This window comes from Balearica regulorum, chromosome 18, assembly GCF_011004875.1.
Source record: "Balearica regulorum gibbericeps isolate bBalReg1 chromosome 18, bBalReg1.pri, whole genome shotgun sequence".
NCBI lineage: Eukaryota > Metazoa > Chordata > Aves > Gruiformes > Gruidae > Balearica > Balearica regulorum.
This window is the reverse complement of record NC_046201.1, coordinates 10,131,779-10,146,821: the sequence shown is the minus strand read 5'-3', so window position 1 is coordinate 10,146,821 and position 15,043 is coordinate 10,131,779. Positions and strand designations below refer to the sequence as shown.

Here is a 15,043-nt window from a genome sequence, read left to right as displayed (position 1 = left end):
ATAAGGTTTAATAAGTTTCAATGCCCAAGGCTACCTCAACATGATGACATCTCTGTCACGCAAGAACTGGGAGTGCTACACCCTGCAGCAATAACTAAAAAGCTGTTTGATATAATGGCAGGTTTAAAAGCAAACCTCCAGACCAAGAGAATTTAAAATGCAGATTCTTGAAACAGGTTAGAAGTTTCCTTCGAGTAAACAAATGTTATAAAAAAATGTAGCAATTTCTTATTAATCCAACATTTATAATCCTTCAAATATATAAAGTATACAAGCACAAAAGTGAATTTAACTCAATACTGCAATGTTAGTTTCAACAAACGAGGGCAGTTATAAAAACCAAATCTGAAGTACTGCAAGCAAAGATTCCTGCTAGGGCACACCTGTTGTGAAATGATATATTACTGACGACAGGTGTAAAGAAAAAAAAAGAAAAAAAGCACAGTGGAATTAAAATGTGTAATGCAGGCTGCATGTTTCAACAAGAATCATGAAACAGTAGTACTTGTTCTACACATAATGCTGAGTTAGATTAAACAGTAGCATACCTAATCACCAAGACTTAAGGCCACGAAGAGGCAGATCAAAGTGCAGCAACGTCGAACTACTCATTGCGTACCTAACTTGCAGTTTCAGCTCATTGAAATGCAAGATTTTCATGTCTTTTTAAAACAGTTTTGCCATGCCAATCTCACTACAAGCCATTTCCTAAATGCAGACCATAACCAGCATGGTACCATAATCCAACTGAAATCCACCCTGTTAGGGGCAGCACTAAACTGATCCGATGAAGAGAGAGAAAGATATTTTATCTCCACCCTGGTGGGGAACATTCCCAAAACCTGCCTTGCTTTACTGACCGGAAACTGAAAAATCATCTTTTTTTTCTCCTGCTTGTTCAGAGAGAAATGCCCAGGCAACTACAGTTTGACTCTGAAAGTAACAAATTGCTGGAGGAATCCAAGGGCAAAGAATTTTGAAGCTTGTTAACACAAGTTTTAGTTGTCCCTCATAAGGATGTGTTCTGCTTTACACATTTAGCAATTACTTACGTTTCTGTACAGACTGTTAGAATCTTGTATGTTCAAGAGAAAAGGTTTACTTATTTTAAACACTGCTTTTATTTTCAGCTTATATTTTTGGTTTAACAACATGCTATTGTTATAAGTATGTTACAAAATTCTTAATATTAGACTCTTGAAATAAATATTTCCTACTTAAGCATATCTGTGTACAGACATACCTGCATACATATCATTTGGAAAACCTTTATTCCCTAATGATATAATTCATGCTTACATTGTAGTAACCAAAATTAAAAAATGAAGACTGAATGCAAGAAAAGGCTTTAAAAATTCTGTTTGCTCATACCTACCTAAGTGGAACAGGAGTTATGAGCTGTAGGACACACATAAAACTGGCCTGATAAATACTAACTCCTATCCACAGAGGAGGAAGAAATCATATAAATGCAAGAAGACAGGCTTCTGCTTCCAGGTATGTTGTATCACATTCTAGTTTCGATTCTACTTGTTAAGTATTCACCTGTTTCGCTTAGTATGCACTAATGAACAGGTGGATAGAGCCAAAGCCAAACTCAAAGGAATTATGTCAAAACACTAATGTATTATACATCCTACAGGTCTCATCATGCACCTAGAATGGCAAACAGTCAGTCTCCCTTTCCAGATCTGACAATAAAATGATGAAACATCATTCTGTCTTTTGAAACATACTGCAATGCATACAAATAATGCTTCCTCCTGCTTAAGCAGCAAGTCCTAAGTTATTCTAAATATAGATCATTTCTTGTATCTTCTGATTGGGAAGAGCTGCTGAAGAAGAAAAAAAAAACCAACCCAAACCAAAACAAAAAAAAAAAAAGAAAACACACACCGCACACTTGTTCCAGAACTTTGCTTTGATGTTTAGTAACATACTGCATACAAGTCTTCATAGCAATTACTTAAAAAGAGCTGCAAATTTATGCAAATTATAGAAACTCGTACAAACACCAGAAAATCCTTAAACCTGTGCAAAGATTCTACAAGAACGCGTCATCTGACTTTGCTTGTGCTACCTCAACTTTGGCCGACAACTCCACCCACACAAACTGCTCCATTCCACCCAAATATATTTGGACATCAAAACTGGAACAGATACCAGAACTGTTATTCAAGTATTTCAAAATGCACACCAACACTTTTCAGGGTGTAAAACTACAAGAAAGCTTTTTATAAAAAGATATTCTTTGAATGTACCAGAGGAGTGCTATCATATAGTAGTGGTTCAGGTATTACAGATTTTTTCCCATGCATAGTATATAAACTTTAAAACCCGAACTAAGAATTCAGCTCTTTGAGTCATAAAATATTGTTACTTCACAAGGTAAGGAGCATTAAACAAAAAACTTGTTCAGATTAGCAAGCAAAACCACAGGAAACAGTGCATTCTTTCAGACTACTCAAGGACACTAACAAGTTTAGTATGTCTTACTAAAACTATTGAGAACAACATTGTACTTGAAGAAGAGTGGATACAACTTTCAAGAATCACCTGCATTTTGCTTACCGGTTCTGAAAAGTCTAGGAGGGACAACTACTATATGAGAAGCCTGACCTCTTCACTTCGTACAGTCCCAATTACTCAAATTCTTTCAAAGGTTTTGTTTAAAGCAAAAAAACCTAAACAAAATCCCAAACTGAATTATCAAACGACCACTAATATGTAATCAGATATTTAAAAGCATTTTTGAGAGTTATTCATCAGTATCTATACTGGCATTTTCACTTTCATTTGGTGATGATAAGAATATTTAAAGAAAATACACATACCTGGGAAGTTACATATTCAAAACTGCTGTGGACAAAATTATAGCTATATATTATCTTATCCTTTTTTAATAAACAGGAATCTCTCTGTGCATTTGCTATTAAATGTCCAGCAGTATCACATAATCATAAATACATTTATCTATCTTTTAAAGGAAAATCAGTATTTACCAGGGCCTGAAGCATGCCGTTCATAACAACAGTCCCCTCCATGGTCTGGAAGGAGGATTTAGATAACATTGAAAGTGTCCAGTCCAGGAAGTCGGCCATCCTTTTTTGCCTGACATCAGGGCGGACAATAAATCTGTCAGAGAAAACAATAAAACACTGCAGTTACTAACTTTATGGCTCTCAAGGAAAAATAATTTTTCCTGCTATCCAAACTGATTGCAGTTCCTAAGAACAATTCTCCAATGGGTATTTTCTTAAATCACCGAGAGTGAGAACACTCCAAACCATCATATGTTTAAGCCCTCTATTTCTGAGCAAGGCCCTGATCCAGAATTTCAATTTCACTTCAAACCAATCTATGAACTTGGATTCTAGAGATTTCTCATCTTAATTGTAAAGCAACAAACTTTCCAAAGGTCCCACATAAAGATTGTTTCCATTAGAATTAGTGAAAAGCTGAAACAAAACAAGGATTCTCCACTGTTCTCACCAAGAATAGCTATTCTGCAATCTGAAAATTGGCGGAAATCAACAATTGGTCCATACTGCACTGCTATCAGCCAGGCCCATAGAGAGTAATCATCAGTGCTGTATTTGTTTCTTCAGAGATTTGAAAAGGTCAAACACCTGTAATTTATCACACTGGATGGGTCAAGAGATGCATTTTTACGTATCTTACAGGTGGCAAAAGAGGTTCATGGTGGTTAAACTACTTCCCTAAACCTATACTCAGTCATCATCAGTGCCAGTTACAGTGCTACAGTTAGGGCATCTGCTTCACTTATCTAATTTAGTATTCCTAGCACCTAAAAATTAGAGTCCTCTTCCAGCAGAGATTCAGACTAAATTAAGGAACTTTGTTCCCAATTCAATCAAAGAAAACAAGGTACATGGGAAAGCCCACAAAGTACAATTCATAGTGCTTAAAGAAGGATGTATGCAGAGCCTTTATCTGCTTACTTTATACACCTACAAATTAAATGGGGAACTGCACCAAGAGCTAACTAACGGGGACTATTAAATACAAAGCACACAGGAAATGGCGAGCAGACGTGATCACTTGAATTGTCTTCAAAGTCAGTACGGATTGTGTTCAGCAACAGAACAAAGGATTTGGGGGAGGGGTTAGGTGAGGGGGGTGGTTTGTTTTATAACAGAGCAGCAAGAATAAAGCTTTCTTTTGCACAATAGCGCAGGTAACAGAAGTAGCCTGTAAAGTAGATTAACTGGTTCCTAGACCCTTTCTCAGCCCAAAGGAGTTTAAATCTTGATTTCTCAAAGGAGTGCCCTAAACTCCAGACTAGAAGCATGATAAGGATAAGCCTCATCTCCTCCTACTGCAACCAGGTCACTGAGCAGACAGAAAAGAGAATTCATGAAACTAACTCCAGCTCCTTTGCCCTGTGAAAAGCAAATTACTTTGGAAAACATGAAGCCTTAGATCCTGATGTTTCTAAACTTCACTTGAAATTCATAAACTCCTTAGAGCAGGAACCAGAACCCAGACTTCCCCTTCCTCCCCAAGGAGCTTCCTACTCAGCGTGTTAGACTCCTGTATCTTATCTCTCTGTCTGTCCTAGGATTTTTTATTCCTGCCTACCTAACGGTCTAACTTCAAGAAGATGAAACAGTGATCTCATCTCAGAATAACTATGCCTGCTCATTAAAGATCTGTTTTAGAATGTGAAAGCAGTGAATTCAAGTGCACCAAAAGGCCTTGGACCCTGGTCTTCTAATTCCTAGTGAAGTGTTTTGATCATTAGGCTATTTTGAAAATGGTGTTTTCATAATAAACTAAATAATTGTAAGTACACTAAATAGTAATTTTGCTCCTATTACAGTCTTACCTTGATGCAGCTGGTACTAGAACCAGCTTAATATATTCTATCACCTCAGTTGTTATGAATATATACTTTTAATAAAAATTAACACAGCCAATAAAATGGAGGTGAAGAGAACATAAGACAACTACTAATAACGTGCCTGCAGAATACCCTGCGTTAGGATGCAAGGCACTTATAAAATCCCCCAAAATCCAAGGTTGAGCACTGCCATGAACACAAAGTTTTGCTGAATGTAATGCTGTAATCACAATCACATTTTTTTCATATATATATATATATATATGCTTCCACTAGTAATTTATTTTTACAGATACCCTGGAGTGCGAATGAAGTGGAAATTCAATTAGTATAATGGGATGAAAGAATCTTTTTAAATTACTGACGTTCTTACTTGAAAAGGCTTCCAGATACTGGGTGTACCTTCAAGAGTCTATCACGTTGGTTGATTTGGGGTTTTTTTCTGGGTTTTGTAGGAACTGAAGATGACAAAGGGCACATTCAGGCATATATGAATGCTCAGGAATAATTCACTCCATGTCACGCTTTCACCTTAAATCCTCTGCATCTGTCAACATGTGACACGGCAGACTTCCAATGCAGATGCATAAAAATCCTAGAAAAGCAACTTCCACTTACCACTTCCAAAATAATGGCAAAAACTAACTAGGATAGGGAAACAAACCTACATTCTGTCACATGGAAATGAGTATGTAACAGACAAGATTATTTATTAAAGACTATTCAAATGATTCATGCATTCACTTAAATTTTGCTCTGAAATATTTCAGAGTAAATCAGAAAAGTCACCAGTAAATCAGGACTAGTCACCAGAGAACTATAATTCTAGTCTCAACTCCTCTATGAGTTTTGCGTATGACACTGTCAGTTCTAAAACAAAAAAATGTTTGTTTTGACATCAGATTCAGAACTGTAGCATTATACTCACTAAATACAAATTTCTAAAGCATTGAGTCCTGCCACTGAAGTTCAGAATAAATTTAAAGTAAGTACATGGACAGTTATTTCCCAAAAAGACAGTTAGGACCTGCTCTACTAAATGTTCCATTTAAGAACTATTTGGATACAATTAATGACACAAATTTTGTACCCCTTAATCCAGAGAAAAACGTTAACAAAGATTTTATTGTTCACACTAGCTACCCGCATCCACTATCATCATTTCATCTTGTTCACTCTACCGAGCCTCTGCTCCTATAGTTACACTGGCAAAACTATGTTGGCAGAGCCCCCTAGTGTAGGTAGAGTATATGCTAGCGTAAAGATTCTGGGGGGTTTGCTTGCTTTAAAAGGAAAGAAAAAAGAAAAAAACAAATGTCAAAGTGAGCTGACCAAAGTCCTCTTCTGCTAGTATATATTGGAATATGTACTGTGATATATATTGGAAAAAAGATACATGTGTACTAGTACAGTTTATGGTCTTTGTAATTTATTTTCATATGTATCACAAACGAAACCAATCTCCACTAATGCACTAGGAGAGGAAAAAAAAGAGGTACAGAAGTTTATTATTTCAAATTTATAAAGAACCTTAGCATCAGTATTACTGAAGTGATGCAAAAAAATGTCAGAACAATGCCACAAATTGTTCCATGTCCAAACACCAACTGTGTAAAACAATGGGATTTAGAAAGTTCCATTATCCTACACCTGTTTCATTTGATGAATTAACAACAATAAATCTAAAAAACCAGAAGTATTGTTTTCTAGATGAGAGAATGAAGAAAGTGACAAGAGGCATATTAAGAAAAAAAATTCTACCTTTACTATTTCCTTTTACAGAACTTAAGTACTACTAGGAAACATCAAGCCAGTAATATTAGATACCAATTGTCTATTTATCATGCAACACACTGCAAAAATCAGCAGCAACTGAGTAAATGTATCTTTCCGAAACCCTGTAGTACAATCTAGTCCCTGGAAGGCAATTTGAACAGTATCCTGTTAGCAGTATCACTTGTGATAGATACCTGGTTCCTCTAGTAAGCAGAAGAAAACAGCATTTCCAATAATAAACACACTATTGGATCTGATTCTAGCAAGTTTAACATCCCACATACACTTGGCAACTTCCAGTCTTCCCAATGCTGTCATTAGTAGCATGTCAGACTAAAAAATGGCAGGAGAAATGGGAGCTAGCTTTTTTCCTTTCTGCCAAGAAGCACAAAAGAGACTTACTTTGAAACCAGTACAGCAGCTGCATCTCGAGCCTTATCACTGACAACCAAGTAACACTAAAGGTAAAAGAAAACTAACTGTGAAAGAATTCATACATGTAGATTTAATAACAACTACGTAACAACTTTTTACATGAATATACTACTTATACTTGTGATTATAAACATTATTATGATTACATATATTACATAATTATTATGATTACAAACTGAGCATACGATTGTAAAAAATTAATTTTCCCATTTAACAAATCATATCTCAGACAACAAAGTCTCTCTTCTAGTGTCTTTCAAAGCAAGTTTACCTCTGCTGAAACCTTAACTTACAGTCATATTTGTGCTACTACATGCCTTCAAGCGATAAGCCACGTAAGTGCTGCAAGTGTCAAAAGCATAAACTGTTCAGGTATTTGTGGGGAGGGCCTTGTTCTTTATTTTTATGTGAAAGAGATGATGAGTTAGCCACTTCAGTTTACGCCTAGTGAAACTTCGTTATATTTGCTGAAAATTCTTCATGCAGTCATACCTTCCAATGTTACTCATCCTGATTGAACGCTAATTTCCTATAGATCATCAAACTTGGCTTTCAGAAAAAGCTAGCTAGTATTTTCAAATGCTAAAAGGTGTTAACATAATCAAAGGCACGCATTCATATCAGATAGTCATAAAATAAGACAGTTTATTACTTCAGGGAAAACAAGTAGCAGTTTCATGTGACACTAAAGCAGCAAAGAACATACTGAAGATTCCAAAACTATGGAGGAATTCTTTACAGAATGAGATACAGAAAATATGGGCTTAACTAATATTCTGAATAGACAGCAATTTATTCCCTATTGAAAGATTAAACCTAAGAAAAATATCACAGGCTTGAGAGTATTACAAGATGTACTGTAGTTACCTTTGCTATTTTAAGTATGCGATCCATTGTTGGTACACGAGCATGCCCTTCCTCAGAAATATTTCCATCAAAACGGGCCAGATCAAAAGGAATCAAGCATATCATGGAGAGCCATAATAAAAGCATATAACGAGTTTCCCAAGTCTGGAAAAGAATGGTAAAACAAAATACGCACTCCATTTTCTGGAACATACTCCGACAAAGCACCTGGAGCACAAACTATCCACTAGCTCCAAGAAATTTTCAAAGTAAGATGATGAAGAGAAAACTCTGAACCTGAATGCTCTGAAACACCAAAGGAGACAGAACTACAAGCGATTCCAAACAGGAAAACTGTAACAAAATTAATGGCCCCTCCCCTCTGAATCTGAAATCTAGACAAGTTTATTTCCTTCCCAAAGGAAAACTGCATGTTGTCATTTTCCTGTTTCCTCCTTCCTTCAACCCATTTGTGCCTCCAGTCACAAATATGAGAGAAATATGTTCTTCTTCCTAATTTTTTCTGTATTGCTCTCATGGGTTTATTGAAACAATTTTAGATGCGTTTTGAGAAACAGACAAGAAGGAACTTTTACGAGCTTTAAAGCTGTACAACTACAACAGCAGCAAAGTGGTCAGAATTGATGATTATTAAAAAATAATCTTAATTTAGAGCAGGAAAACAATTATTGTCTTCATATCCATGATTTTTGTTACTTATAATAGACTATGATCTCTCTTAAAATTCATTTGTCTTAATAAGCCTTCTGGAATTCTTATTTCTCTTTATTCAAAAATATAAGAATATGAATTACGGTATCTTAAGAGTTGGACTCGATGATCTTTATGGGTCCCTTCCAACTCAACACATTCTATGATCTCAATCCATGCTTAAAAATTCTTTGCTTAAATATTTTTTCAAATTGGAATTCTTGCCCAGAACATTCCCAGCCAAATAAAACTTTAAATCAGGACACATAATGAAGTGGTGTCACACTGTTTTTCAAATTGCAAACAGGTAGAAAAAGATCTGAAATTCTGTGTATTTTTCCACACTCACGAATATATTATCAAAAGACAAAAATCCAAGCGATTCATGCCTCGTGTCATAATTGTGCAATTTTCTCCAATATTCACCTCCCTTCTTTCAGAAGGAGAAAAAAACCCCAACCAAAACCCCTCCACAGATCTGAAGATAGATATTGGGGGGTTGGGGCAGAATAAAACATTTTATGAACTTAAACAAGGAAAATTAACTATCGTCTTCATTTCCTCATCAAAACAGAAGTTCTCATACCAACTTTGACAAAACCCAAAGGTATAAAACCCAGCCTCTTTACATTAAGAAATAGGAATAAATACATAAAACCTAGATATTCCATTTCCTGTGATTTTACTTTTACAACTTCAAGCTGAATTAACACAACTATTAATGCATAGCAGGAACAGGCCTTTTCAGTTATTCCTTTTAGAAGTTTAATATCTTTCACTGCCTTTTTTATTAACGTTGTTTCAATTAATTTGTTCCCTTATGTGAGAGGTTAAAGATTTTACTTGCACATCTACCACCATCGCTTCTAAATCCTTAGAATGTACTCCATGAAAGAAAAACACAAGAGCTCTCCTTCAATAAGACATTTCTCTTCTGACAAGATGACTTCCATACTAAAACCAGATGTTTCACTAACACCGGACAGGATGTATCACTGCTTTTACACTTTTTTCCCCAGATTTTTTTCTTACACTGTTCATCAGCTTTTTCTGCTGGAGACATAAAAGTTAAACAAAAAGTACAGCAAGTTCTTACCTCAGAGTCTTTTGGATTCTGGTCTACAAGCATATCCAAAACAGGCTGTAGATCACCTACTTCATGGGGAAACAGTGGAAGGAAAAGTTTGTACCCTCTCACCTATAAAAGAAAGTTTCAGAATTTAGTAAGCCACCTGGCATTGTCAAGTACTGAGGAAAAAGAAGAGACCCTTTGAGGAGCTTCTTGTATATGATCCTCATCCATTAAGAATAGTAAGGATATGAATTAAGGTCTTAAATACCTTGAGATTTTTGCATTTTTAAAAACTTACTAAGAATTAATGGGATGATAATTCTTTAACTGTAAAACAAGGGACCTCTGGAGATTGTCTAGTCCAGCTCTCTTGCTAGAGCACGGCCACCCTCAGCAGGCTGCCCAGGACCATGGCCTGTAGGGTATTCAGTATCTCCAGGGATGGAGACGCCACAACCTCTGTGAACAATCTATTCCAGTGTTCAGACCTCACAGTCAAAAAATGTTTTCTTATGCTCAGATGGAAATTCCATATTCCATCTAATTCTTCATCATACTTTACTCTTCTTTTGAACATTATGACTGCTATTGTCTGCAATTAATTTTTTTGCATTCAGACCTTCAGTTTACTACTCTGGATCATTAAATAACATAAGTGATCACGAAAACGATAAAAAAAGAGAACTAATCTTTCACAGTACAGTTTAAAAGATTTCATTGCATTACTCAGGCAATTATTTATTTTACTGTTTTTGAAAATGTTAATTTTTTTTAAAGTTATTTAAACAACAAAGAAAATACCAGAAACTTACACATTTCAATTACATAATGTTACATTTGAAGGGTTTTACCTTTGTAATAATGTAAAGAAATTTAAAAGCCAGGTGAACTAGTGGGGAAGGAGATCCATTGTCCCGTACTATATCCAACAATGAATTCATCATCCACTCTAATGAAAGGAAAGAAAAAAAAGTGAGACTACATAGAATCACACAACCGTTTGGGTTGGAAGGGACCTTAAAACCCATCTAGTTCCAACACCCCTGCCACGGGCAGGGACACCCTCCACTAGCCCAGGTTGCCCAAAGCCCCATCCAACCTGGCCTTGAACACTGCCAGGGAGCCAGGGGCAGCTACAGCTTCTCTGGGCAACCTGTGCCAGGGCCTCAACACTCTCACACGGAAGAACTTCTTCCTGATATCTCATCTAAATCTACTCTCTTTCAGTTTAACATGCAGCTAGTTTACAGTTTCTCATACTTCTAATAATGAAGAGGGAGATAGTAGTCATATAAGTAATATTAACCACAGCAATCTGTAATGCAAATATGGACCTTATAGTTTAACAGATTTTCAAGTATATACACAAAAAATATTTAAAGGTGACATTCCTACCTAAGTGATGATCCAACAAGTGAGGTTGCTCCTGGTACTTGTCCATTATACCTGAAAAGGAAAAGGTATCTGTAGCAAGCTATTCAATTTAAAGGCTCTTACAGACATCAACTGTGAGATACACCTCGATTCTAGGCAGCTTTAGCTTAAGATTTCAGTATCCTTCAGCTAAGTGCTGCTAGTGCCTGTAAGCAAGGTCAAAAAGTAAGAAAACTACAGAGAAATAACTGTAAAAGACTGTCCACTTTGTAGTGCAATCATTTACTACATTGAATCATAAACTCCCTTCCAGGAGTCTCTCAAATTACTATGGACAAATCTCACAGGCAGATGAATCAAGCAATCACTCTGTTGCAGTCCTCCACTGTAAAGCGCTTTGTGGCTCTTCCTTCCTAAGCACACTTACCAGTACACCATTTCTGATGGAACTCTGCAAACAGACGGCAACATTAAACCAGTGTAGACTGTAGCTGCTCCACGTGTAACAGCTTTACACTAAACTGTTACCCATACAGCAACCAGAATGCTGCTTTACACCTTTCTGCCTTGCTGTTCACATCTTCTTCATTAACACACGGAATCTTACTTGCTTTTACACACAGTTCCATTTGTTACCATGTCAAATTACTGGTTGCCTTTAAAAAACCACACACATAGAGCCTACTCAACGTCAAAAAGTATAATAGCATGACACTTTTCCAACCCTGAGGCTAACACAGCCATGGGGAAATTCTCCCTGGACACACTGGGTTTCACCACAAGGCTATCTTCCTTCCCATGCCTGGTACATACTTGAAGATATAGTTCCACCACTGAGGATCTGTATCGAAACAGGGTATGGGCATTGCAAAATTCTTACCTCTTTGTTTTGAGCTAGCTGACTATAGCAGAAAAAAACCAACAAAGTACTACTTGGTAAGTGAAGATGCTCTTCACAATTCTCAGAGCTAGTTTTTATTTGAAATAGAATGCAGGAAATTATTCAGCAAAGAACAAAGAATCCTTGATGCATTTTAACCTGGACAAATACAAACTGTAGCTATTACTATCAGTGCTCCTCAAAACTTTTCACGTTACCTACTTTATCTTGCTGTCAGTAACATGTTGTCTTCCTTTTGCAAACTGACTTGAGGAAAAACAAATTGAAATTGGATATTGAAAAAACTAACAACAACTTGCCACAGTTTTTAGAAACAAAAGCATTTAAATTTAAACCTAGATTCAATGAAAAGCAGCTACAGAAATGAAAATTGGATTTCAGATGAGATCATTAACTGATCCAGTATTGCGCTGGTCATTTGAGATATTTGCTCAGAAAATAGCTTTTTAATTAAAAAACTAAAATACCTTCTTAATCTCTCCTTTTCCTGCATTTGTTTCTCTCAAACAATTTTGCTCTCTATCCCTTTTCTCCACTTGCCACATCAACGCTTAGGCTTCAACAGCGCTGTACCTGGCCAATGGATAACACTGCACAACTACTGCCAAGACACCAGCCAGTCCAACAGTATCCTTGCAGTAACATACAGTTCCATTGGGATACCACAGTGCTGTCTCCTGTCAAGAGGGAAGCCTGACATTAGCCTCATCACTAACTTCCCATTTTAATTAATGATACCTTAAGCTGCGTACAAATAACAGAACTAGTGAATACAAGAAATTCCATCAACATTCAAAGCAACAGCCCTCAAGCAGAAGTGGAACTTCACAGCAAATTCCTTATCTTGCCAAATTGTTTTCCCAGATCACAGTCTGGCAATCTGAAGTAAAATCCCAAATCCAAATTCTGAAGAGAAAAAAAACTGGGGAAAAAAAGTTATTCTAATTATTAAAAAAAAAACCTTCCTAAATTTCCTACAGACTTATAGTTGCAGGTTAAACTACCTTCCAAACTTCTGTTTCTAACAGTTCACAAAAAATGAGCACCACATGTTTTTGTGAATGCTTTGGGGACCTGTAGTAAAATAATCTGTAATTGATCATTACTGTGTTATCTGCATACAGATTAAAGGTATTCCCTAAGCTTCAACGTTACATCCCACACATTTAGCCTAAAACCATATTTGGGACATTTTGTCCAAGAAAGATCAAATGATGCCTTACGACACAAAATATTGTAACCAAAAGTTGAACAAGATGTACGGTGCCTATCAGTTTTAAGTATATTAACACTGTATTTACTTGGCAATGATAAAGCTCTTCCAATACTTCTCATAGAGCAATATCCTCCTACCTTCAAAGGACATGCTCCTAAGTAGTACAAAGGTCACAGGTTTCAATGGGTGGCAAAGCAATTTTTCTCATAAGAACTTACGTGATAGAGTGGAGATGCATGCAGAAAGTTCCTAAATACAATTTAAATACACAGAGACAGTATATATGGTATGAAAGACAGAGAGGCATAGCAAGATGACCAGCTGGAGGAGATGATGGCCTTTCAGAGGCTGAGAGTTCTTCAGTAATTGCTTTTCTATCCATCAAATTCTGTCATTTCACATGTTATAATGAACAATCAAGACAAACATGAGTGCTCTTGCTACTTCTTTCTGAACACGATCATCATTAACCTCCTCAGATGGAACAGTCAGTTCAGTCGATCGAGTACAATTCTACTGAGTAGGGTCAGATTTCCAAATTTGGGGTTTTCTGGTTTCTGATTTGCCTATCTAGTTTCTTTTTCTCAAGAACAAAGACATGAGAGCAGTATTTTTACTGTAAGTTTTTACAATTTCACTATTTTTGCAAAAGTACTTGCAAAATGCTAGTCCACTTGATTTGCAAATACATGAAACATTGAATTAACTTTTGCAAAGCATCTGGTCAGAATATTGGATCCAATACACAGATGTGCATTATAACAGGCTAATTACCTAGGACACTGCCACATGCATGTAATTATACCACTTCTATATTCACCTGAGGTCTAGAAGGAGAATAACTTTCATTGTATGGCACAAAAGCCCAGCTACTAAGTCAGATGCAAGTTGTCTCCACTCAGAAACAATTACATGATCTGTATGGAGTCAGCTGTCCTTCATATTTCCAATGAAGTATAAAAGTAAAAATATGAAATTACCACTTTAAAGCTCAAAATATATGCATTTTTAACAAGTAGTAACGTAAAAAATGCCTTTATTTGACAGACATACAAACTAAGTTATTGCCTGCATTTGAATAGGGAACTGGAGGCTAAACACAGGTCAGAATTCAGATTTCTTGAATCCAAGACCTAGGTTTTTATTTACAGTAGTTAAATACCATGTAATAGTGGAATATATATCTGGAAAACAAAATAAGTAAAAGAATACATCTAAACTACCTGTTGATAAAGTTGTATCATTATCACTAATCCAAAATTAGCAGTTTACTCCTTTTTCAGTAGTTAAGTTCCTTTAAGCAGCACAAGAACATGCTCCCTTTGGATCATGCGCTTACCTATGAATTTTTCCGTGGTCATTTCTCGAGTCACCAGATCCCCAAAGACTCCCTTCAGGTTACCGATGAGCCCCCCGACCTCCTGACTCTCTGTGAAACTCTCCAGGATATTTCTCGTGGTGATGACACCCGGCTCCTGATTCTTGCCTTCCTCTGGCTCCGACCCCGCTCCATCCATCTCGTCCAAAGCCATACCCGAGGCCTGCCGGCGGTTTTCCCTGTAACAGCTAGGCAGAACGACAGCCGGTCAGTCACGCCACCCCTCCCTCAGGCGACACCGCAGCTCCTCACACACGGCTCGCGCCGAGCCGCAGCCCGGCCCCGCCCGCCGCCATGCGGCCCACCGCGCCCCTCCCCGGCAGACGCCGCGGAGCGGAGGCCCGGCCCGGCCCTACCCTGCCGCCCCACGCAGAAAGCGGCTGTCGGGGGTGGCGAAGACGGCGGCGACAACACCGGGGACGGCGAGGGACGCCCCCACCCCGACAGGAGCCGGCAGCTCCCGCGCGCAT

At 37.2% G+C, this 15,043-nt stretch overlaps 1 protein-coding gene across 2 annotated transcripts in view; it reads right to left on the bottom strand.

Annotated features, from left to right (window-relative positions):
• TBCD (tubulin folding cofactor D) overlaps window positions 1-15,043 on the bottom strand; it is a 130,532-nt gene that overhangs the window by 115,355 nt on the left and 134 nt on the right. Inside the window, exons 1-8 of one of the 2 annotated variants that reach the window (XM_075770713.1) lie at window positions 14,930-15,040; window positions 14,535-14,761; window positions 11,100-11,150; window positions 10,556-10,653; window positions 9,729-9,830; window positions 7,943-8,086; window positions 7,043-7,098; window positions 3,003-3,135 (exon numbers count right to left, since the gene is read on the bottom strand). In XM_075770713.1, the coding sequence (XP_075626828.1) occupies window positions 3,003-3,135; window positions 7,043-7,098; window positions 7,943-8,086; window positions 9,729-9,830; window positions 10,556-10,653; window positions 11,100-11,150; window positions 14,535-14,727 (777 nt within the window). In that variant the 5' untranslated portion in view covers window positions 14,728-14,761; window positions 14,930-15,040. Of the gene's footprint in view, window positions 1-3,002; window positions 3,136-7,042; window positions 7,099-7,942; window positions 8,087-9,728; window positions 9,831-10,555; window positions 10,654-11,099; window positions 11,151-14,534; window positions 14,762-14,929; window positions 15,041-15,043 lie in introns of those variants that run through there. The other variant, XM_075770711.1, reaches the window with a different exon arrangement.